The sequence below is a fragment of the Cheilinus undulatus genome, linkage group 17, assembly GCF_018320785.1.
Source record: "Cheilinus undulatus linkage group 17, ASM1832078v1, whole genome shotgun sequence".
Classification (NCBI taxonomy): domain Eukaryota; kingdom Metazoa; phylum Chordata; class Actinopteri; order Labriformes; family Labridae; genus Cheilinus; species Cheilinus undulatus.
In genome coordinates this window covers 32,822,533-32,848,496 of record NC_054881.1, presented here as the reverse complement: position 1 = coordinate 32,848,496, position 25,964 = coordinate 32,822,533, and the positions used below count along the sequence as shown (strand labels likewise).

General features: G+C 38.2%; 1 protein-coding gene across 1 annotated transcript; it reads left to right on the top strand.

Moving 5' to 3' along the window:
• The first annotated feature begins 426 nt into the window (after positions 1–426).
• Positions 427–23,211, top strand: ggt1b (gamma-glutamyltransferase 1b). The gene is made up of 13 exons (XM_041811276.1): positions 427–586; positions 5,145–5,343; positions 5,593–5,723; positions 5,838–5,927; positions 6,126–6,318; positions 8,666–8,826; positions 9,617–9,766; positions 16,635–16,771; positions 18,811–18,998; positions 19,100–19,227; positions 19,521–19,633; positions 19,729–19,842; positions 21,925–23,211. The coding sequence occupies exons 2-13, from the start codon at positions 5,183–5,185 to the stop codon at positions 22,069–22,071; spliced, it is 1,713 nt and encodes a 570-aa protein (XP_041667210.1). The 5' UTR covers positions 427–586; positions 5,145–5,182; the 3' UTR covers positions 22,072–23,211.
• The last annotated feature ends 2,753 nt before the right edge of the window (positions 23,212–25,964 follow it).

Sequence of the window (25,964 nt, the reverse complement as noted above, 5' to 3'; positions counted from 1 at the left end):
TGTTCTTCGTCCCCCTCATGGCAGATGTGATCTCCTCTCAGCCCTGAAGGCCTTCATCTTCCTGGTGAGGAGGCACTTTATTTAACACTTCTATAACAACCTTTTTTTTCGTAAAATTTGTTGTGCAAGGACAATTAAAAAGTGCATGTATGAAAATGGTCCCCATGTATTTACATGAATGCTGACGTCTCAAGTGTCACAACTTTGAAATGAACCTGAGGCTACTGCTTGTTTGTCTTTGTTTCAGATAGTCCTATTTAAGATAAAGAACTATTCATCATCTGAAGTGTTGTTGCCTCTCAGTTTCAGGGCCACACATCTGTTGTGTGGCGTTTTAGAAAGTGATGTGTAGATTGCATACAGATGACTAATTACTCACATGATAACTTTAATGCCATCTCGAGCCGTTTTGTTCTCTGTCTGCATTTTCTTTCTCACCCCTGGGTAACGCAAGATAGGTGTTTATGATAGGTTGGGTTAAAGTTTAATGATTTTGTCATAGTTACATATTGAGAACCACAGCGAGCCTTCACCTATTACTGCACACAGTGAGCAGTGTGCTGCTGAAGCCTCAGGAGAAATCAAGGTAAGAAAATGATTTTAAAGAGGCTTATTTTAATCTTCCATGGGGTTCAGTGTTGAATCTAAAATCACAGGTTTGTTTCAGCAAACAAAAATACCTGTAAATCTTAATCATTGAAGTAACTGTGTACATTGTGAGAGCCGGGACTATTGATTGTGGACCGAAATGTTTATATAGCTGTGTAGTGCAGCTCCATCAAATCAAATAGTGGTTATGTAATTTGGATTCCGTTTCTGACAAGGCAGAGAATCTGCATGACAGCCAGCTTAAGGCTTGGAGTTACCATTCAGCTGAAAAACCCTCTGCTTTTCCTTCTCTGATTTGTCTTAACGGCACCTAAAAAGCGAAGGCCAGAGGATACAACACACAAAGATATTCAAGAAATATGATACAGTGTCATATGATTTAATTTAACTTTGATGACATTTTAAAGGTTCACTCACTATCATTACATAACCTACTATCTGTCTGGAGTGCATTGTTTCAAACAAACATTTCAGCACAGAAATTTCAATTAAAGCTCCTATGAGGTGTTTTTAGATGGCTATAAATAAGACAAAAAACACTATTGATGTCTCTTTAAGAACTAAAGGTCTGAACAAGACCAACAGCATCAAGTCTGCTTATTACTGAATGGTAATATTTAATGCTTGAAACTGCTGCTAGAGGTAGGTGTCAGACCACACTATAAACACCAAAACAGCCTTTGCTGTTGGGGTTTAATCAATTATAGCTAGGACCGTCAAGATTAGTTACATTAATCACAATTAACTATAATCTAAGATTAGTGCACTAATTTCCTTTAATTGCATGCTTTATTGTCCCTTTTGACAAACTTTGGTTAAGCCTTATCAGAGTCTCCCTGCAGACATAGTGATGTGAAATAGTCCACCACTGCTCCTGAATGTCTCATTTCACTTTACAAAAACTCACAGACAGCTCAGTGGCAGTCAAGAGTCACCTGAACCTTGTGTTACCAGACATTCACCTTTTATACTGTTCATTTATTTCCTTTTAAACCCATAACAAGTTCCTTTCTTCTGTGGTTAAGTCTTCAGGTTACCTGTAAAAGCAGGTCCATTTTCAAACTTTAAGGCCGGCCACACACTAGGCGATTTAAATTAATTAATTAAAACGTGGGCAGGCACAGATGTCAGGACAATTTCAATGATTTTTCATCTTTAATCCTCTGAACGCACACACTAGACAACGCAGCCAGACTATCAGATCACTTGAGACCACACTGCTGACCTGGCAATGACCTTGGTTGATCACATGAAAAAAACAAATAAACACGGATGACTGTCGATACCCTCTTGCTGTCCCTCCACAACAGGCTGCTCTGGCAGCAAAAATCCTAAAACAAGGGAAAGACTCAGGATGAAATCCTGGCTGGAATGAAGCTACAGTTGTGTTTATAGTTGTGAGCAGTGAAAGTACGTATGATCCAGGTGGTGACACCTTGTCTGATCGATCTCATTGGCTGTTACGGGTACTCCGTCAGAGGTACTATGACCTAAAATTGTAAATATCAAATATGTGCAGTAAAACACTCATGTTCACACCACACACTAGAGGATTATTCAGACAAATTATGCGACAAGGGTCCACTTGGGATATGCCCCCACGATCATTGAGGGGAGCAAGATCTATCTCAAATTGGACTTAAAGAGGAAGAACTTTGAAACTGCAGTTGAAGGCAAAAGTACCAGTGCTGACATTAAACTACGATGCTTTTAAACTGATAATTGCATCAAAAGTGTAAAGTAATCTATGGTATGTCTTTTTAACACAAATGTCAGTGACTCTGTCGAATGAGCTGAGTCACCTCTCGGTTGCTCACAAACAGAGGAATTTGTCAAGACTGAACTGAGGCCAGTGATTGGTTGTTGGTGAATGAGCTGGTGCAAAGGGCCGTCTCTTTTACGTGAAAATAAAATATGGATCCTATTAGAAAGATGTTTTATAGAATTATTACTATTATTATTATTTATACATATGTTGTATGAGTCTGTATGTTTTGTGATTGATTAGTAAGGACGATCTTTTCTCCACACCACACTACCACAGGTACACCACACATAAAGGACTCATGCTTGATGGTGTAACATTCTTTTATATCAGTGAGCAGATTTCATCAGACCCGTAAGGTTTTTAGGGGAGGAGTATATTTCCAAAAATAATTACACAATCTTTTTATGACTCAAAAAAAGGAGAAAAAAAGCAGAATTGGAGCTCAATACCAGCACACAAATATCAATCATACGTTATGACATTGCTAAATTTGACAGCTCAGGTGAAGCCAAAGTCTAACTGAAAAAAAGGCCTCTTCAAATATTTCACACCAAAATATCTAAATAGTCACTGGACTACACGAAGAAGCATATGTATCTCTGTTTTCTACATCTAAGCATCACCTGTAAACAAGGTCATGCTTTACACTATAACATTAGGATTTGCTAGCAAGACGTGATTTTTTTATAAATACACAGACATGTACATAACATTATCAGCAAAGAAATGAGACCACAGGGAGCGCAAAAACAACACAAAGCAAAAGCACCCTAGAATGGCTTTAAATATCAAGACAGCCTGGCTGCAGATGGCAGATCTCAGATGCTCCCTTTTTGCAGACCACCACCGTGAGATGCCACCTCTGACAGAACCATTATACACGCTAAAACTTTTAAAATAACATTGAACTGCAAAACCTAATTACAGAACGTTTAATAAAGCCAACCAAACTGTCTGCTTACAGGGAAAAATATGGTCTACCATGAAAACACTCTAAAGCAGCTAAAGCTAATGGGGCAACATAAGCTACATAAGCTACATAGCTGATGTAGTTGAAGCAAACAAAGCTATGTTAGATTATGCTATGTTTGCTAAAGCTCACATTGCTAAAGGTAACACTAACATAGCCACATGGATTGTGTAGTAACGTTAGCTACGTAGCCAGTGTATCTATGTTATCTTTAGCTAAAGCTAACAAAACTAAAGTGAGCCACCATTCTCGTAACTATTTCTTAAACAGCTGTGGGTCGCACTAGCTGTGCGTAAGCTCAAAATTTGCCTAGTTTGATCGTCAGTCGGTACCTATGATGGTTTTTATGCTCTACTAACATTCAAGGTGTTGCATCAGCTGAGATAGTTTCAGTGTAGGCTGAAGTTATAACTTAAATCTTACCTCTACTGCTTATAATCAAAACTTCAGTCTTGCAACTCAATGCTACCTTAGCTGCTTCTGCGCTCATACTGTGCTGTAAATTAAAAAACAAAACCAGGAACGTGTTAGTTTAAAGGAGTCTAAAAACTCAGTCTCACTTTGACAGTACTCTTTTGTTGATTGTTCTTGTAACTTACAAATTAATTCACCATGGCCCTCTATTATGCTCAGCAATTTCCCACATTGTTTACTCCTGCCAGTCCAGCCTTACTTGTAATTGTCTTTCTGAGTATAAACATCGTTATCTTTAGATAAGCCGATGTCATAAACAAACTGAAAGGTTGTTTCCTCTTGTTGCACAATGCTTATCAGAGGCCAGATGCACCACGATGACTGGGGCTGATTTAAGAGGAAAATGTCACATCAAGAAGTTCTGATTATGTTATCTTGATGGCTGAAATCAGGGCTTATCAAATCTATCAATTGTGCTGTACAACTCTTATGTATTACAGTATTTTTTGGTTATAAGAAAACAGAATATGCTTAAAAGAAAGTCCAGTAACCTTGTGATGGATGCATAACATAATCTTCGAATACTTTGATTTTATACTGTAGCTGGCTTGGACTAAGGCACTATTACTGACTGGATGACTCCCTGACAATGAAGTCACTGTGAACCAGTGTAGATTACACTACAATTACACATTACAATACAATACAATACAATACAATACAATACAGTTCATGACAATATTACAAGTTAATACAATCAGCAATGCAAAAATCTACATTTTGAAGGGAATAATTCTGGAAATGTATTGTCTTAATAGATTCCAAACACAGAAGGTCGACTCTATATAAAATTTGTATTTCTGTATATAAATTATGACTGCTGTACTCTGTGTCTCATATCTCTCTCTATGCCATTATTACACCCATGAGATTGATGTATTTTGTGTGTTTATATCTTTGTGTGAACTTTTAACAGTGTATAGCCTGCACTGACTCATGTTGTGAACCAAATTGCCCCTCAAAGAGTGCCAGTCCAGTCCATGATTCAGTCCAATCCAGTAAAATCCAGTTTGATCCAATTAATCTTTTCTAATCCAATTCAGTCCGATGTTATCTTTACATTAAAGTCTGCTTTATGTGCATGCTGGAAATTTCCATTTTCGGGTTTAAATATTTTTGCAAGGGCATATATTTCTTTTGAATAACTGGAAATGTAATACTTAACTTCTATTTTATGCCATATGTAATATTTGTCTAAATGTTTCAACCCTTTAATCTGTATCAAGTATAGTTTTGACGACATGGCTTTGCAATAATTCCACTTGTCTCTTATTTTACAAGTGCCTTACTTAATTTAGATGCAATGTTTTTTTCTCTGTTTAGATTGTAAGTAAAGGATTTATTGTACCTGAGCTGTCAAAATGGCAAAGAAGACAATCATTCTGGCCCTGGCAATGCTACTGTTGGCATCTGTCGCTACTTTTGTTGGTGTTTTTTTCGGCATTGGGCAAAGAAAGCAACCGCATGTGTACCCGAGGGCAGCAGTGGCAGCAGATGCTGGGCCGTGCTCAGAGGTTGGCAGGTGAGAGGTAGCACACACGGAAACATGCTCCAGGACAGAAGCAGGGCTGTAAACAGACCCATACATGCATGCAAACATACCATGCATTTATACACACCAAGTCAAGCAAACATGCAAATCCCTGTGAACATGATGTATTTAATTTCTCTATGTGTCTGCCAACACAGGGTCTTAAGATCTTAAGTGTGCTAATAAACTAATCCTCCATCCATTCTTTCCCTTGTGTTTTTTAATTAATTTCAACCATAGAGACATACTGAAGAATAATGGGTCTGCAGTTGATGCTTCTATAGCTGCTTTACTGTGTGTCGGACTTATGAACGCTCACAGTATGGGCATCGGTGGAGGACTTTTCTTCACCATCTTTGATGCAAAAACAGGTACAACTTTCCACAGAGACACTTAACAAACACAACTTCATATTCTTAACCCTCCCACTGACATAATGGACTAATACAAGTGATGTATTTCCCTGATTTGTGACTTGCACACAGGGAAGGTTGAGACAATTGATGCCAGAGAGACAGCACCACGCAATGCAACAGAAAACATGTTTGGGAGCAGTGAAGATTTATCCCAGAAAGGTAATGTTCAACTGGCGCTATCATGCATGGAAATGAGCCATAATGAAAGCAGATGACCTTGTGAAAGTAGCAAAAGGGCAGAATAAATTATCCAGGCTTAGAGGTCTATGACAAACCCAAGCATGCATGTTTTTTTTTTGTGTGTACAAATGTGCTTAAATACTGTCTGAATAACTCACTTGTTTCTGTGATTGGTAGGAGGGTTGTCTATTGCAGTGCCAGGGGAGATCCGAGGATATGAGCTGGCACACCGACGACATGGTAAACTTCCTTGGAAGGACTTGTTTCAGCCAAGCATTGAAATTGCAGAGAAAGGTTTCCCATTGGGCCGGGCTCTTGCTTCAGCTCTGGAAAGTCACAAGAAAACAATCATTAAAGATGCAGCCCTGTGGTGAGTTGGAGTGTTGGATAACCTGAATCTCATCTTAATAATCTTCACTAGACTGACTAGCCTGGTTGTTTGAAACTAGATGAGCTAATAAACCTTCTCTCTTGATTTATAACCTCTATCAACATTTCTAGAATAAGTTTTTGGTTTTAATTGCCAGCCTCCTGTATTCCTTTAGACAGCATGATGTCTACACTGTAAAATACAGTCTCATTAAAGGCATAAAATGTGTAATTTTAAATATTAACAAAGCAAATGTCAATTATTCATACAGGCTCACCCAGTTATTGCCTGACTAAAAACATATTGGAGTTATAACTCTCTGCCAAAAGAGTAAAATTTGGGTGCTGATAGCCTAGTGCCTCATGTACAAGAGCTCTGAGACAGCACCAAATGTGCAGCCTATGGAGGTTGAGCAGTGATAACCATTTTTTAATTTTATTTTTAACCTAGATAATAACCACTCTCATCAAAGCAACAAAATATGAATTTTATCCTGTAGTAAATTATCACCTTTTTCAAAATGTAAACCCTTTTTCTAAAAACAGAGTTACCTTTTTTGGTGATGTTAACGATCAGGATGAACACACTGCTCCAAACCATTTAGGAAGTTATGTCAGACTTCATAGTTAAGCCATTTTGCACTCAAATGTTAGGATGCCAAAAACCTAAGTAGAAGAAGCTGAGAAAACTGTGATAGAAAAAAAAATTGAAAACATTCCAAAAGGAGGCAAAATTTGGCAAAATTAATTGGTGGAAAACATTTAAAGGTGGCAAAAATGGGTTAAAAGTAACAAAAAAAGGGGAAAATACAGTGGCAAAAAAGGGTTCAAAAGTGATTTAAACTGGTTAGAAGTGGCAGAAATGGGCAATAAAAGTGATTAAAAAGGGGTTACGAGGTGTTTAAATGGGTCAAAAAGTGGCAAAAAGGGGGCAGAAATGAGTGAAAATTGGCAAATTGGTAAAAAAAGTGGCAAAACTGTCTAAAAAGGATAGATCTTGGCAAAAAAAAGTGGCAAAAAGTGGCCAAAAAATTGGTTTAAAGAGGCAAAAATGAAGGAAAATTTCCATATTGGTTAAAAGCGGCAAAAAAGGTTGGAGGTGACAAAAGAGGCAAAATGAGCATGAAAAAGGTGGTTAAAGTGGCCAAAATTGGTTAAAAGTGGTGGATCTATGCATAAAAAGTGGTGAAAAGCCGTTAAAAGGTGCCAAAAAAAAATTTAAATGTGGCAAAGAATTGGGAAAATACAGTCGTGAAAATGGGGTTCAAAAGTGGTTTAAACTGGTTAGAAGTGGCAGAAATTGGCAGTAAAAGTGATTAAAAAAGGGTTACAAAGTGTTGAAATGGGTTAAAAAGTGACAACAAGAGTTAAAAGGGCCAAAAATGGGTAAAATTGGCAAATTGGTTAAAAGTGGCTAAAAGCCTAAAGAAGTGGCTAAAAGATACAAAATGAGCTTGAAAAGGGGTTAAAATGTGGTAAAATTGGCTTAAAAGGATAGATCTTGGCAAAAAAAGGGGGAAAAGGGATCAAAAAGTGGCCAAAAAACGGGTTTAAAGAGGCAAAAATGGATGAAAGTTGCCAAATTGGTTGAAAGTGGCAAAAAGGGATTAGAAGTGACAAAAGGAGCCAAATGATCAGGAAAAGGTGGGAAAAAGCGGTCAAAAAGTGGTAACACGGGTCGAAAAGTGACAGAAAATGGGTTAAAGTTGGCAAATTGGCTCACTTGAAGTCACCAAGCCCTTCAGAACGACCTATTTTGTAGCACAAATGTTTGCAAATGGAGACTACATAGCTAGTTGTTTTATTTTATACATCTGTGGCAATGAATCTGATTAAAACACCTGAATTTAATAATCAACAGGTGAAACCAAATGTTTTAAAGTGTATATCAGTGAAACAAGAACCAGATCAAATTCAGGCATTTCTGAATTGATAAAAATGCTGCACTTGGTGTGAACACTGAGAAAGGAGACACTTGACACTGACATTCAATCATTGTTTTTATAGCACCAATTCATAACTGATGTTATCTCAAGACACTTTACAAAGAGGGCAGGTCTAGACTGTACTCTCTGTTGTGGCCTTTAATAGACCAGCGAAATCAATATCTATCTAAAAGTCACACAATGTATTTTTAAGTCAAATAAATGACAAAGCAGGGTATGAATTGAGGCATGGCTACCAACAATGCATGTCTGCTCTCTAATGTAAATGTGATCACTTTATGCTGCAAAAGGGCATGACGACTGAATTCAAAGTGTAAGAAGAGTAACTGACAAACTAATCAGCAATATTAACGTGACTAACTCCATTTCTTACATCCAGTTTTTGTTTTCCTTTTATTTCAGTGAAGTGTTTTGTGGGAAAAATGGTGACGTCCTTAAAGAAAATGATCACATCAAATTTACCAAGCTGGCAGCGACCTACAGGAAGATAGCCGAGGAGGGTCCCAACGCGTTCTACCAGGGGGAGCTGGCTCAGAACCTTGTTGCTGATATCAAAGCTGCAGGTAGGATGATTTTATTTATGTTGATGAGGAAAGATTATAGACCAAGACTGTCTGCCTTCCCTGCTATCCTACTTTACTGGCCTAAAGTGTCACAGCAGATAGCTACTCAAAAGAGTCTGGTTTCCACTCAGGGTTTCTGCCTGTTCAAAGGAATTTTTTCTCTCTCCTGGTGCCAGTTGCTTTTAACAGCAGATTAAAGTTCAGTCTGTGTAAATTACATAAGAAAAAGGGCAGTCTGATCTTGCTCTTTATTCTAAGTTTCATAAGACTTGTTGTGATTTGGCAGGAGAGTTGATAAGGTACCAGGATTTTAAACTTTGATGATACTAGTAGATCATTAAATTTAACAAGACTCTTTAATTTTAAAAGATCTACCAAAAATAAGTGAAAACCTTTATTTGAATAATCCAGCATCATAAGTCACATGTCATGTCCTCTGAGAGTAAAGTCTTTGTTGCGTCTGATCAAACATGATAAAAACTGCATTCACTTTGTTGAATCTAACTGGCTTACCCACCATAAATAGTCCCAACAGCATGTTTCCTATTTTGTCAAATGTTGTGTTTTACGCTATGTTCCCCCACACTTAAAGGACATTAATGTCATAAAATAGCACATTACCATTTTCATCATTGCCACTGCCATTCTCTCTAAAAGCTGCTTGCTAAAAAGACTCCAGGATACGTATCAAAATAACACACTCTGCACAGCTAATTTCCATGGTAAGCAGGATTTAAATTTCCAATTCTGTCCAAGTGCACATTGACAGTGTGTTTCAATCTGTGTTTAGGCGGTATCATCACAATGGAGGATCTGAAGGATTATGTGCCTGTCTTGGATGAGAAGCCTCTAAGGGTGAATGTGGGGGAGTACACCATGGCTGTTCCCAATGCCCCCGCTAGCGGCCCTGTGCTCTCGCTGATATTAAACATCTTGAATGGTAAGCCTTGATGCTTTGTCCAAAAACACCCTGAGTGGGAGAGGATGTGCTTTAATGTGAGCTGCTTTCACTTTGCCAGTCACTCTCTTAAAAAAGGACTCGGCTGTGAGCAGCATGTTGATCTATTGTGCACTAAATCTGGTCCTATAAAAAGATTTGTTGACTTCGAGTTACCTAAGAGTATCTTGAACTACTTTGTGAAAAACAGGCCCATATCTTATCCAAGTAGCTACAATACTATGATATACAGCAGGTACAAAACGTATTCACCTAAGTGGATGTGTTACCCTTTTATTGATTTAATAAATCAATCATCGTCAATGTAACTTGGCTATTTTGACCCCCCCCCCACCACCACCACCAAAAAAAACCTCTTTAATGTCAAAGTGAAAACAGATTGCTACAAAGTTATGTCAAATAAAAAAAGCATGTAAGGTAAAATAAGTGATTGCATAAATTTTCACTTCCTTTAAAGGGACTGACCTAATTCAATAGACGTTCAGCCAACTGGTGCTAGAAGTCTCACAGTTAGGGAAAAGCGGATCACCTGAATGCAGTGAATGTGATTGTCGTAAAAAGACACCTTTGTCTGGAAGGTCGAGTCACTGGTTAATCAGTATTCATGGCTACCATTGCACCATGAAGACAAAAGAACACTTCAAGCAACTCAGAGAAAAGCTTGTTGAAAAGTATAAGTCAGGGGATAGATAGAAAAACATTTCTAAGGCACTGAAAATCCTCTTGGGGTAATTTAATCCATCTTTAAGAAATGTAAGGAATATGGCACATGTGTAAATCTGCCTGGATCAGGCTGTCCTCACAAATTGGGTGACCTTGCAAGAAGGAGATTAGTGAGTGAGACCACTAAGACACCTATGACTACTCTGAAAGAGTTAAAAGCTTCAGCAGCTGAGATGGGAGAGCATACAACAACTGTTGCCCCAGTTCTTCACCAGTCAAAGCTTTATGGGAGAGTGGCAAAGAGAAAGCCGCTATTGAAGAAAACTCAGATAAAATCTCGTTGGCAAAAAAGGCATGTGGGAGCCTCCATGGTCAAGTGGAAGAATGTTCTTTGGATTTATGAGGCTATAATGCGGCTTTTTGGCCATCAGACAAGACACCAAACACTGCAAATCAACACAGACACACCATCACCACTGTGAAGCATGGTGGTGGCAACATAATGCTGTGGGGATGCTTCTCAAGCAGCTGGCCCTGCAAGGCTTGTAAAGTTAGAGGGTAAAATGAATGCAGCATAATATGGGAAACTCCTGGAGAACAATCTTATTAAGTCTACAGGAAGAATGCAGCTCTGGGGGGGATTTATTTTTCAGCAGGACAATGACCCAAAGCATACAGTGAAAGCTACACTGAAATAGTTTAAAGACAACAATCCCAGACCTCAATCCAATAGAGAATTTGTGGCTGGACTTGAAAAGGGCTGTTCACATCCGATCTCCATACATTTTTCAATCTGACATTTCTTTGTAGAAATCTGTTTTTACTTTGACATTGATGCCAAATCTTATTGACCATGCTTGATTTATAAAATCAATCAAAGGGTAAAACATCCAAGGGTGTGAATACTTCTTATAGTCACGGTATCCATTTTATATTTCATAACATTCGACTGCAGCAGACATATAAAGAATGTAAAAAATGTTCTTACTACTGGACTGTCTCTGCAAATAGAGCTCAACTTCCCCCCAACAATAAATAAAAGGGTCAGTTTTGGCTGTGACCATGCCAAGAAAACATGCAACATCTGGGAAACATTCAGATCATCTATATAAAAGCTCTATCTTTCCAGACCCACTTATGTTCTTACCTAATTTGCATGAATAAATTCTAAATGTGAGCGTAAGCAAGTAACAGGATCTCAGGTGTCCTTAACTTCAGGGTGCAAGCAATTATTTCCCCAAATGGTTAGATGCCACACTGACTAGTCAGCACAGGAATGGCTGGTTTTACTTTTACTAGTATTATAATTCAGGCCTACAGTGCCGGTCACATTCGGGTCCAAGCTGCAGCTGTCCACAGCTGGGGTTGTAGCACCAATTAAAAGCAAATGCCAAACTTTTGAAATGCACGTCTACTCAAATGTAAACCAGCACTATTGATGGAATTCATCTGAGAGTTTGGCAGAATTTTGATCTACAAAAAGGAGACACATTTTCAGGTTAAACTAGCTTATAACCACCACCTGGATCAATGTGTAACCTGCACAGCAATGTGGAGGTTAACAAGCGGTCTTACTTAGAATGATTCCAGGCAAAGACCACATGAAGCCCTTTTATGAGGCCTTTTAATGACACATAAATCCACAGTTTTATTATTCCAGTATGTCTATGGGGATCTACCCATCATTGATTTGCTTGGTGGGAAGATATTTTGGGGCTTTTATTGTGGTTTGAACTGTGCTGGGGCTTTTTGGATAATCAAAACCTATTTTAATGCTATTCAATCCACTTTGTGACCATTTTTTACATTAAAAATAGCCTACATGTCTTAATCATAGGGTGATTTTAGATAAACACCTTATGTTTGATGCACATGTACCTGAGGCCCAGGCCTACCTTTGCTTAATGCTAAAGCAGTTTATGGAAGCTAACCTTTTAGAAAAACCAGAGGCTGGTGGTGTTAGCATGTTAGCCATAATAGGCTTCACTAATTTGACTTTGGTCAGATAAACTTTGGTCAAGTTGACTAGTCTGAATTGAGTTCAATCTACTTTGAAAAAGTGTCCTAGAGTGATCCTAAAGTAGAATCATGCTCCAGCTTTTTACCGGGCATGAATGAAGAGCTGTAGTCTCAGTATGTGAATGATGGCAGTCTTTGAAATGTTGTATAACAAAGGTTGGAGAGTTGGCAGATAATCATTAATGGACTTATTCTGAGAGGTGACTTCTCATTTTAACTACAGACAGACTTTTGAATATGATTTTACCATACTTCATATTTTTACCAAGTTAAAAAAATGAAGTTTTCCCCACTGATTAATGACTGTGAGGTGCAGCTTGTCCTGAGGAGATTACACCCTGACTCTGTTCATGTCATGTTACACCCCAGTCCTGGTTCTTTTTGTTTTAATTGACACCATTAGTGTGAGCTGTCCTGATGGGTCCTGTTATATTTCGTGTAGAGTCCTGTGGTAATTTGTCTCTATTGATCTATTGTGGTAGAAAGGTTTGGACTGGACTCAGACAGCCGTTCCAGCCTGAACAAAATAAATTTTAAATCCAGCTCTCAACCAGCTGCAGCATGTAAGATGTATGACGCCAGTGATGACTCAGGGCTTTTAGTGTCATTATCTAGATTTCTTATTAACCACTGTACTGTACATCACAGCTTTTATAGAGTTATGAGCCTATTGTATAGCTGTCAAAAGGTGATTTACCATGTTAAAAGAGTCGCATAACAGCCCTTTTTAGAGTTTACATTTCTATTTATTAATTTATATATGTGTTGTATTTTATTGTAAGACCACTGATATGTGCATAATTCAAACCTGCTGCTTGAATCTTTATAATTATATTCTATGTAAAAGTGACTACAGGACAAAGAAAGAAAACCATCACTGCAGCCCTCCACTGATCTAGGTTTTATGACAGAATTTCTAGACAGAAGCTTCTCTTTAGTGCAAACTAGTGCAGGCATTCATGTATTAATAGTTTACATCTATTGGGGACCGTCTGGCCAGAAGTCTATGTGTTTTTAATTTTTTACTCTGCTGTTCTGAATTCATGTCATAGACTTCTTTAAGGCTTTGTTACTATTGTGTAAATGTGGAGGGCTGCAGTTTTATCCAGGAGTTCGTTATCAACTATGTTGTTGTTGCTGTTTCGCCATTAATGCAATAATCAAGGACAATACCAACAGATGGGGGCGTGGCCTATCAGATAGACTACAACCGCTCAAGCATTAATTGGAGGTGTTACCAAATTTAGACGTGACTAAAAGAGTCTTTACTTTCCATTCAAAGTCATTCGACGTGTCATTACTTGTTACTTGATTGGGTGTGTGGCTGCAGACCACAGATCTCAGACGCCCCTCTAGCGGGTCACTACAGTAAAACGCTGCCTCTGTCAGAGTGGAAGGGCTGTAATTCCAGTACAACATTTTAGAATTTTCTTTTAGTTCAACTTTATTCATAAACAAAATCTGACACTCACGTTAATGAACTAAACACATTGTAAATTTACAGACTAAAGGCCCAATGCCTAATCCAGGATTAAATTATGTAGACCCATTTTAAACCATTTCCTCAGTGACTCTGGTTCTAGCCAATGTAGCATAAAGTAACATAGCCAATGTAGCCTTGTTTGCTTTAGCTTTAGCTTGTTTAGATATGTAGCTTCGCAACCTATGTTGCTAACTAAGCTTAGTTAGCTTAAGATTTAGCTGTGCTTACTTTGTAGCTAACGTAGCTACATAGCTTTAGCTTTTGTAATTTGCTGGTACAACATATTTCCAATAAAATCAACTTTATTTAAAAACAAAATCTGACCGTTACATTCAGGAAATAAAAACATTGCAAACACTATAGACTAAGGAACATTTCATAATTAAAACAGAAAAAGGCTCAAGTTATTATCTTGGATAAAATGATACAGACACGTTTTAACCATTTCTAAAACAAGTCTGGCTTTAGCCAACGTAACTTAATCTAAAATAGCCAGAGTACCCTTGTTTGCTTGAGTTTGGTTAGACACATAGCTACACAACCTAAGTTACTAACTTACCTTTGTTAGTTTTAGATACTTGCTATGTAGCTAACATAGCTTCATTTACTTTAGTAATTTGCTGGAACAACATATTTACAGTTAAATCCACTTTATTCATAAAAAAATCTGGCAATTCCATTATTGAAATAACATCATTGCAAACATCACATACTAAGCAAAATTTCATAAATTAACAGAAATAGTTGTTAGCAGTCTAATCCAGGATTAAACTGTGTATAGACCTGTTGTAGAAGTAGTTACGTCAACTCTGGCTTGCTTTAGCTAAACTACAAAGTAAATGTTACTACCTAACCCAATGTAACTACATTAACTTTAGCTACGTTAGCTTTAGCAATGTGAGTTACAGCAAACGTAGCTAAAGCTCACATAGCTACATTAGCTATTTTGGCTACATAGGTAATATAGCTACATAGTTACCGTATCTAAATCTAAAGCTAACATCTAGTGTTAGCTACTTAGCTACATTAGCTTTATAAAACATACCATTAGCTAAATTAGCTTTGTTAGCTTACGCTTTAGTTACATTGGCTACCTAGCTACATTATCTATGTAGCGTATATGGCCAATATAGCTTTGTTAGCTGCATTAAAATTTTTCATGGAGGACAGGTTTTTTCCTGTATGCTTTGCAGGCCAGGTTTTGGTTAAACTTTATTTGAATGGGTCCAAATAAGACTGAGATGACACAGTCATTATCATCACCCCTTCAAAAAAGTGTTACCCAGGTTGGCTTTTAACTTCTGATCCCCTAACCCTTACCACAACTCTTGTTTGGAAAGTTTTAGTATGTATTCTGTTCTAACAGAGGCGGGGTCTGACAGTAGAGGTCTGCAAGGGGAGTGTCTGAGATCTGCAGTCTGCAGACTGTATAATGTTTTTCTGTCCCTCTTTACATGAACTCTCCCAGTCTTTGTCAGTGATTATGGTCATCATTTCTAGTTCCCATTTCTTCTTAATATCTAAACTGTTATCCTCTTTATCTTCTTATAACATTTCTTAAATGTATGATATGGTTTTATTTTTAATAGTTCCTTTAATTGTTAACAAAAATCTCTATATTTTACGGTTAGGCACACAGCAGTTATGTTACTATAAATAATGTCAAAGCTTGAAGTCTTAAAATAGAGAGCTGGAAGGCTGTATTTATGTTCAAGTTCAAAGGACACAAGATGACCCCTATCAAATAGCTGAACCAACATAATCAAACCCTTCTCATCCCACCGTAACGTTTCGAAGGAAACACTAAAAAAGTTTCCTGTAACTCAGAGATTAACATGAAGCATCTTGTGACCAGAGAACACCAGCCACATTAAACTCTGGAGACAATACAAAGTTTCATTTCACTTCCTCTTATTAAAAGATTGGAGTTGAAACCACAGAGGAAATAACTGTAACCCAGAGAGTCGAGCTTTTGTTTGATTGAAATAATTAACATCACAGATTCACAGTCTGAGCTGCACCCTGCATGAATATGATGCTAATCAACCCCAGCCACCTCAGTCTATCATCACTCTCATCATATAACCTCAGATATCTGTTCAGTCGACAACATGATGTGCTGAAAAAGAAACCTTCTCCTATAATTGCTGGTCATTAGAGGACATTGAAACTGTCCCTATCTCAGACACTTCCTCTTTGCTGCTTTTCAGTACAGTGACAGTGTCTTCCTCTGAGGATTAGACGGAAACTTCCCTCTGAAGTAATTAATCTCTCCGAACCTTTCCTTCCCTCTGACTGGCCACCCACTCGCTGCGGCCCCCCTGCCTCAAACACTAACACTAATCTCACCAATTTACCTCTAATTGGACACAGTCGAGTGGCGGAGGCGTCACGCACACATTTCAGAGGCCGCCCGAAACTTTCATCCTGCTGATTTGCCGTGACTCTTTTCTCTGTCCGACAGCTGAAACCCATCAAACTGAACTCTCTGCTTCCTCCTCCTCCTCCTCCCCCTCTTCTGTCCCTCTGGCTGACAGCTCAGGCTAATACCCAGAGTCTGGTAGCAGCAGCGTTTCGACTAAATAAAACCCAGAAACAGGCTGGGTCAAATCCAGTTTAGCTGCCTCCTCTGCTACCTGTCTGTGGTTTAATTTATGTAACTAACAACTGTTTTATGTTCTACAGGGTACAACTTAACAGCAGATAGTGTGTCTAGCACCGAGAAGAAGATTCTCACCAACCATCGCATCGTGGAGGCTTTTCGCTTTGCTTATGCAAAGAGGACCCTACTTGGAGATCCAAAGTTCCTCAACATCACAGATGTAAGGCCATGATCTGGAAATGGTGCAGAAAACAACAAAGGCTTGAGGTTTTGGGGAATCCTACTATTTTTGTGCTACCACCCAGAAGCAGCTTAGGATTCTCTTTAACAAAAGACAACCTGTTTTGAAGCAGAAGGAGCACTATGGCACTGGAAGGGGAGCCAAAATGTAACATTCTCGGTTAACACATACTAGCTGTTCTCATATTAACAAGCCTGAATGATGGCGTGTCATGGAAAGAGCTGCAGAGCTTAGTATTGGTGCTGCTTTTGACATGTGCTCTATCAAAGCTGTAGAGTACACTGTTACACCACCACAGTGAGGTAAATAATCAACCACTGGAAGTAAGAAAAGAAAAAAAAAAAACAAGTTTCACAGCCTGTGTCCACAGCCATCATTTCTGCAGAGGCAGTGCTCATTTTCAGTACAAAAATAATGGAGTCCAGTGTTTTCCAAGACTCTGGCTGCAGCTGCAGCTATCAGACGCTCCCAGTTGCAGACCACTACTGTGAGATGTTGCCACTGTCAGAGCATAAATACACACTAAAACTTTCAGAATAAAAGTCTGAAACTTCTATTTAGGGTGAGGGTTGAGGTAAGGGTTAGAAGTACCAAAAGCCGACTAAACAGTCTGCCTACATGGAAAAACCTTGTCCTCCACTAAAACACTCTAATGCAGCAAATGTAGCTAAGGGTAAGGCTAACGAAGATACTTAAGCTACATCAGCTGCATCAGCTACATATATGCTTTACGTAGCCAATGAAGCTCAAGCTCAGGCTATCAAAGCTAAATTAGCTACAGTAGATACATAAGCTACTTAGATACTTTACGTAGCTAATGAAGCTTAGGCTAATGAAGTTTGCTAATGTTAGCTATGTAGCTATATCAGCTTTAGCTATGTTAACTAAATAACTGTTTCTATGTAGCTAACATAGCCGGGTGTGCTGTAGCTTTGTGTGCTAAAACTAACATTTCTGAAAATAAAGCTAGTGTTGCCACATTGGGTTATGCAGTTATTTTAGCTGCGTAGCTGGTGTAGCTACATGAGCTTTAGCTTTCTTTGCCAAAACTAATATCACTAAAGTTCATGTAGCTACACTGGGTTGCGTAGTACTGTTAACTACATAGCTAATGTAGCTACATGAGCTTTTTGAAACTAACATTGCTTAAGCTTAAGCTAGTGTATACATTAGTTTGGGTAGTTATGTTAACTACATAGGTAGTGTAGCTACATGAGCTTAAGCTATGTTTACCAAAACTAACATACCTTAAACTTAAGCTAGTGTGGCTACATTGGGTTATGCAGTAATGTTAACTATGTAGCTGGTGTAGCTACATAAGCTTCAGCTATGTTTGCTAAAACTAACAATGCAAAACCTAAAGAAGCTACACTGGTTAATGTAGTAATGCTAGCCACATAGTGAGTGTAGCTACATGTGTTCTAGCTATGTTTGCTAAAACTAACAATGCAAAAGCTAAAGAAGCTACACTGGCTTATGTAGTCATTAGCCACAAAGCTAGTGTAGCTACATAAGTTTTAACTTTGACAAAACTCACATTGCTAAAGCTAATGTAGCTACATTGGGTTGCATATTAATGTTAAGTACATAGCAACTATAGTTAAAAGCGCCTACAGTGAGCCACTGTTTTGTAGCTACTTTCTAAAACAGGGCTAAGCATAATTTATCCCTGGATTAGACCTCTGAGCTTTTTGTTTTATTTACCAAATGTTGCTTAGTCTGTAATGTTTTCAAAGTGGTTACTTTGTTCATACACAAAGCTGAATTAAAAGAAATCTAAAATGTATCATCCACAAAAACTGCAATGAACCTTCATCACAATGCAAGCCAGTCATTCTGTGTAACATAACTATGAGACAAAGGACCGCAGCAGATCCAGAACCAGCAGTAGAATGTGATATGAGTAAAACAGTTTAACGAAATAAAACTTTAGGGTAAAATATACAAAAATGGATAGATGAAAAACTCCCCATTACATGACCCATCTATTGAAATAACTCCACCTTCTTTCCCCAAAGCTCATCCATAACATGACCTCAAGTTATTACGCCGATGAGCTCCGTAGAAAGATCACAGACGAAACCACTCATCACATGAACTACTATGAGCCAGAGTACTACCTGCCTGAAAACTACGGGACCGCTCACCTGTCTGTAGTAGCCGAAGATGGAAGCGCTGTGGCCGCCACAAGCACCATCAACCAATAGTAAGGCCTTCCTACAATTAACCAAGACCAAATACTTCAATTTTCAGTGATCTGAGTATATACATTCTAGTATTTTATATAATGGCTGTTGTTTCATGCAGTTTGGGCTCCAAAGTCATGTCAAGATCAACGGGAATTATTCTCAACAACGAGATGGACGACTTCAGCTCGCCAAACATCACAAACGGCTTTGGAGTGCCTCCTTCACCCAACAACTTCATCAGGCCAGGTTAGATTGACACCAACACACTCTGGCACACAAGAGCTCTTCACACTGGTGAAATTATGAAACAGAGAAGCTGCTCAGAAGTCAAGGTGTCTTTTTGGATACTCAGAATGTTTTTCATCTTCTGTCTTCTTTGGATTCAGAGGGATATCATAAGTTTGAATGGGTTATTTTGTTAAAAATCTGAATGAGACTGTATTTAATGATACAGATTTTGTTCAAACAGGACCCTTATGTAAATTTTTTTCACTTTACATTTACTTTAAGCATAATCTTCTCTTGAATTTTGGTTTAAGGTAAAAGGCCGTTGTCTTCTATGTGTCCGACCATCCTCTTTGACAAAAACAACAAAGTGAAGATGGTTGTTGGAGGCTCAGGAGGAACAAAAATTACTACTTCTATTGCTCAGGTAAGGTACAAAACACTACAAATCAAGTCAATTAATTCATTAATTACTTCTTTTAAATGAGCTTGCCATGAACTTAAATGCGTGCTGTTTTGTAGGTGATACTAAGAGCACTTTTCTTCGACTACAATGTGGAAAAAGCCGTGTCAGATCCAAGGCTCCACAATCAGCTGAGCCCTAACATGACTGTAGCAGAGCCGGACTTTGATCAAGTGAGTGTCACAGACCAAAAACAACAGTGTTATGTGTGACTAATGACAGAGCTGTGGCCATTCCTTAGCCAACAGTCCAGCTCACAAAGAGCCACTACTCTTTTGTACATCTCTGTGTTGTTGTTGTTTCTAGGCTCCTGGGTCTTTTTGTCTTTTTGTTGACTTTTGGGGTTGATAGACTGTTTCAAATCTCCATTGCATTGATACAGTTTACATTCATCTGGGAAAGCTCCCATTGAAAGCGTTTAGGAAGGTCGGGACTTCTCAAAATACTACTACTTCCTAAACTAGAAATCCTTGTTTTTATGTCTCTTTGTTGTTTTTTCTCTTGCATCTGTTTATGTCTATATGTATACATTTTGAGTCTGTACGTTGTTGTTTGACTCTCTTTTGTCTTTACGTTGTCGTTTTGAGTCTCTAGTCATGAATTTACTCTCTGGATCCTTTTTATGGCTTCATGTTTCTTTTGTACTGCTGTTTCAAGTCTCTTTGATCCTTTTGAGACTTAGGCCCTGTCCACACGGAGATGAAAACGATATATTGCTGTTCCATTTTGAAAAAGTTTTCCATAAAGACAGAATCATTTCAGAAAATATCCGCTTAAGCACGGAAACGCTGAAAACGACTGAAAAAGCTGTAGTATATATGCCAAGCCTGTACATGGTGCTGTAACGCTGCCACGAAAATGTGCCAAACGAGAGAAGAAGATCACAGAAAATTGACACAACTTTCTTCTAGTTGCCCTTCTGGTTGTTCTCTGCGTTGGATTTTAGAACATATGGTGTGTGCGTTTCGCGGTGGTGGTAAAGGAGCATCAGATTTTGCTGTAAAAGTCATAACAAGCCCAGTAGCTTCTGCAGCACGATCACAAATCTGTAATCCGCCGTGTTTGTTTTGGTCAGACGCACAGGCGCCTTAGGAGAGCTGCGCTGTGTGTGCATAATTGTTTCAAGAAAGATGCTGATAGCCATCCACACAGAGACAAAATGGTAGCCGTTTACGGATTAATGCACTCTGGGACCCGTTTTCAAAAAGTGTCGTTTACAGTCACCCGAAACGCCGTTTCTGTGTGGATGAAACGCCGATCTGACAAAAAAACTTTTGCATATGCTCCTGAATTTGTTTCCGTGTGGACAGGGTCTTAGCATTGTTGTTTTGAGTCTCTAAAAGGTCTATCTGGATCTCTTGGATCCTTAAAATGTTTTTCTATGTCTGATATGTTTTTGTCTTTATGTTGTTTTGAGTCTCTTGGATCTCTTTATGTCTCTTTAATCTCTAAACTATCATTTTGACTCTTTGGATTATTTTGATGTCTCTATGTTTCTTTTGTGTCTTTATGTTGAAGTTTCAAGTCTTTATGATCATTTGAAGTCTTTACATTTTTATTAGTCTCTAAAAAGTCTTTTTAGATTTTTTTTGATCTTTCATTTGTATCCATGTTGTTGTTGTTCTGGATCTCTTGGATCCCAGAAATTTTTTAGCATTGTTTTGAGTGTCTTTGATGATTTTTTTCTTTGTTGTTGTTTCTAGTGTCTCTGCTGTTCTTGTTAGTCTCTGATACTTTTAATGTTTCTATTTTGCAATTTTGAGTCACTTTGAAGTTTGTTACATTTCAGGGTTTATCTTTCTTCTTTTGAGTCTCTACTTTGTTGTTTCCAGTTTCTTTTATCCTTTTTAGAGCATGAAGTTATGAATTCAGAAAGATAAAAAAGTATCTGTCATTTACAGATTTAATTGTGTCATTTATATGAGAAAACTGTATGTGTTTGCCTTTAAAGTAATAATATCTATACTTTAATTTTACCAAACTTTGTTTTTATTCTTGTTTAGTTGATATATTTTATAGCAGACCCCTTAACCTTTCATGATTTTAACAGAACCAATAATCACAGAGGACTGGTTACTCTGATTTATCACTTACATAGTGATCTCTAATGAAAATATCATTGATAAATACCATCAAAGGGATTTCATTACCCTTGTTAGAATTATTTACGTACTGATGCACAGCTGCCCACTGTCTTATATATAGCCTACACTGATTTCTTTATAGTCCTCATGACTCCATGTTTCCGTCCACAGACTGTTCTGGATGGTTTGGCATCAAAGAACCACGAGACAGAGTATCTCAAATCGACGGGGGCTGTGGTGCAGGCGGTGGTTCGCCACGATGACGGTCTCCACGCTCAGTCAGATCCTCGCAAGGGAGGGTACGGCGCAGGATACTGAGGCTGTAAATACAGCGTGGATTACACCTAGAGACTTAAGCTGTGTGAACCATGAAACTGTAAATACAAGCTGTGAAGAAAGAGACCTAATGATGGAGGAACTAAGAGCCAAAGCGGTCATTGGCAGTTCTCTCATGAAGTTTGAATAATGTTCATGTATTTCACAAAAAGTAACCTGGAAACACAGCACTGATGCATGACTCCTTGTGACTGTAAAAGAAAAGTGATTTTATTTGAAAGAACTGAATATTTACGCTATGAAACAGCTACTATATATCACACCAGTGTAGTTGAAATGACAGGTAGAACATTGGTTTAAGTTAATTTTGGCACCCCTGCAGACAAACTGGTGGGTCATTTCTTAAATGAGGAAACGCTGTCATAAATACACAGCCTATATAAAGTATTCACCCCCTTGGATGTTTTACCCTTTTATTAATTTTATAAATCAATCATGGTCAATACAATTTGTCTTTTTGACAAAAAAATCTGTAACTTTACAGTGAAAATAGATTTCTACAAAGTAATGTGGCCTTCCAAAGCCAGCTGCCAAGAAGCACCCCCACAGCATGATGCTGGCACCACCATGTTTCTCAGTGGGGATGAAGTGTTTGTGGTGATGTGCAGTGCTTGGTGTCCGCCACACAGAGTGTATTGTCTGATTCTGGCTTCATCACACCAAAGAACTTTCTCCCACATGCCTTTCAGTGAATTCTAGTCGAGACTTAGTGTGAGTTTTCTTCAACAGTGACTTTCTCTTTGCCATCTCTCCCATACAGCTTTGACTGACGAAGAACCCTGGCAACAGTTGTTAAATGCAAAGTCTCTACCATCTCAGGTGTTGAAGCTTGGAACTCCCTCAGAGTAGTCATGTGTCTTGGTGGCCTCTCTCACTAGTCTCCTTGTTGTACGGTCACTCAGTTTGTGAGGACGGCCTGATCCAGGCAGATTTACACATGTGCAATATTCCTTCCATTTCTTGATGATGGGTTTTACTGAACTCTGCAAGATTTTCAGTGTCTCAGTGTTTTTATTTTGTATTCTTCCCCTGACTTATAATTTTCAACAACCTTTTCTCTGAGTTTCTTGGAGTGTTTCTTTTGTTCATGGTGTAATGGTAGCCAGGAATACTGATTACCCAGTGACTTGACCTGTTTTCACTTTGACATAAAGTTTTTTTTCTGTCAAAAAAAACAAATTATATTGACAGTTATTCATTTATAAAATCAATAAAAGGTGAAACATCCAAGGGGGTGAATACTTCTTACAGGGATTGTATGTTCGGGACTACTTATTTATGAAGCAGACTTATGAATCACCAGCAGTCTAAAGCGTTTTCTTTTTGGTGCTCATTAATTTTCTAATATTCATTAGTAACTCTAAAATGGAGAAATTTAGATATAAAGAAAAAGAATCATAAACAGAGAAACACGATCAATCATGTGGAGGTTAAAAATATCACACAAGGATCACATGAGGTTACAGGAAACAGGAAGAGAGAGTGAGCAGACAGGAGCTGTTGTCCAAATAAAGGTCTATTAACACCTCAGGGAGCAGCACTCCCACTTTATGACTTACAGTAATTTCCCACAACCCAGAGTGCAATGGTCTATAATGACCCCATAACAACATTACAGCTGTCGCTGCTCACTGTCACTGCTGGGATTCAGGGCTCAGCTTCTCTCAGCTGGAATGTAAATGTGTTAAATAATTACTGAAATGTAAATCTGTGTAAAGTAATAATGCTTGCATAACCTTTTAGCTACGAATGAATGGTTCATTAGTGACTGAAAACATGTTAGACAAATACGGTTTAACATTCACATTACTAGACTATTTATTTATGTGAGCAGGTAATCTCTGAGTGAATGCTTCTTTTTTCTTAATAATTTCTAGCATTTATATTTTTAGACAGTTGTTATAGACCTTCAGTTTTGTCAGAAACACTTGAAATAAACAAACTGTGATAATTAAAAACACACATGCTCTAAGGTGTTTTGGGTATCAAGATTTGCAATGAAAACTCTTCAGCTAAACCGATCATTAAGATGTGACTGTTCCTTATGTTATGATTGACAAGAGCGAGAATCTATGTAGATTCTTACGTGCTAGCAGGTCTGTAAGTGAGAAAAGTGAGTGGTAAGTGGTAAAACTTGAGCTACATGCTAACAGCAGCATGCTAACACGCCCACATGCACAATGACATTTATTCATTTAATGTTGATTGATACAGTGGCAAGAATGGAAAAAACACACCTTAGCCACACACTGAAGCACTTCAAGACATAAGCCCAGAAGCAAATGAATAAATGAACAGGCTAGATTAATCATTACAAAGCAAATATTTCAAAATTATTTTTCTATTAATGTTATTACAGCTTACAGCTCACAAAAAACACCATCTTGAAATATTAGAAAATCACCAAAAATCAGTCCAAAAAGCATTTGAGTGGTCATTAAAGGGGACATATTATGCAAAAATCACTTTTTCAGGCTTTTCTAACAAAAAAATATGAGCCCCTGACCTGTCCACAATCCCCCCAAATACTAGAAAATCCATTACCTCCCCCCATCTCCTCCAACTTTCAGAAAATGTGAGCTGAAACAAGCTGTTTTCAGATTTTCCCCTCATGATGTCATGTGGGGAGTTAGCCCCACCCCCCAGGTTTGGTTGGCCCTCCCTGCTTGGAAGAAAGTTCCACCCTCCTCTCCTGATGTTCCTCCTGAGGAGGATCAGGTGAGCCACATTCATTTCCTGAGAGGGGCGTGGTCAGGGGCGGAGTCAGACAGCTCAGTAACATTTAAAGCCACAGACACAGACGGCCTGTCTGAGCAGGGCTGACACAGAGGGGTTTTTAGACATGCAAAAATCCTCTACTGGCGTGTTTTTTTTCAGCAAAAACCTTCATAGACATGTTTTGGGGACCTCTGAGAACAATATAAACTTGTATTAAAAGGGTAAAATATGTCCCCTTTAAGATTAAAACAAAAAAGTCTTGAAATATTTACTTGGGAATAATTAATCTGGAATCCGTGTCAATTTTTGAATTAAATCACAGGAAAACACTTTATCATGATAGTCTAGTTGTTTTGAATGTTTGAAAAAGTGTAAGAGTCCAGTGCTATAATGGAAGTTTCTGCATGTGATCAATGTTCTTGTACTAGCGTGTGAATTCATTCTGTTCTCATTTGCTGTAGCATGCTCCCATTTGAGATTAGAGAGGAGGAAATCAAAGAAGTTTATCCTTATCTATGTGATACAACCAGCATTTTTTCAGCAGTATGATTTTTTTTTAACTCTTGTAGTTTGATTCCAACCTGAGTCGACTGGGACTTCCTGCAAAAATATCTTCAAATGCATTACCTTGTGTGGTGCAATTATTTTCAAGGAGTTGGAGAAAAGCAAAAATTTGCAAGTCACACTGGAGTTTTGCTTTAAGGCCCAATTAAGCACAATCTCACTTCCACATAATGAGCGCTGGTATTATGTAACTCAGAGAGGCCGATTCATGCACCCTGTGGCAATGAGAAAATCTCAAATTGTAATTCATCCCACTGCATTGGATGGCATCGTGAATGTTAGAAAAAACAGAATACTATTGAATTCAAAGGTAAATGAAGGTGCCTTGCTTCATCAGGGCCCTTTGTGACTATTGAGCAACTTCTCCTTTAAATCAGACGATTTCTTCATAATGTGAAATGATGCTTACTTTTAAAATGTCACGACTCTCAATATGAAGTCACAACTTCTCCAGATTAAGTCGTTTGTCATACAACAGTAGACAGTGGTGCTTCACACCAGCTCAAATTTGCATGTTCTCATAACTCACATCTAGTGCCTCAAAGGAAAACGCAGCAGAATCCACTTAAGAAATCATTACTAATTCATAAGTC

Coding starts and splice junctions, on each gene's coding strand:
- ggt1b (XM_041811276.1), top strand. CDS start 5,183: ATGGCAAAGAAGACAATCATTCTGGCCCTGGCAATGCTACTGTTGGCA. Junction 6,319..8,665: donor ATTAAAGATGCAGCCCTGTG/GTGAGTTGGAGT, acceptor CTTTTATTTCAG/TGAAGTGTTTTGTGGGAAAA. Junction 19,634..19,728: donor TTACTACTTCTATTGCTCAG/GTAAGGTACAAA, acceptor GCTGTTTTGTAG/GTGATACTAAGAGCACTTTT.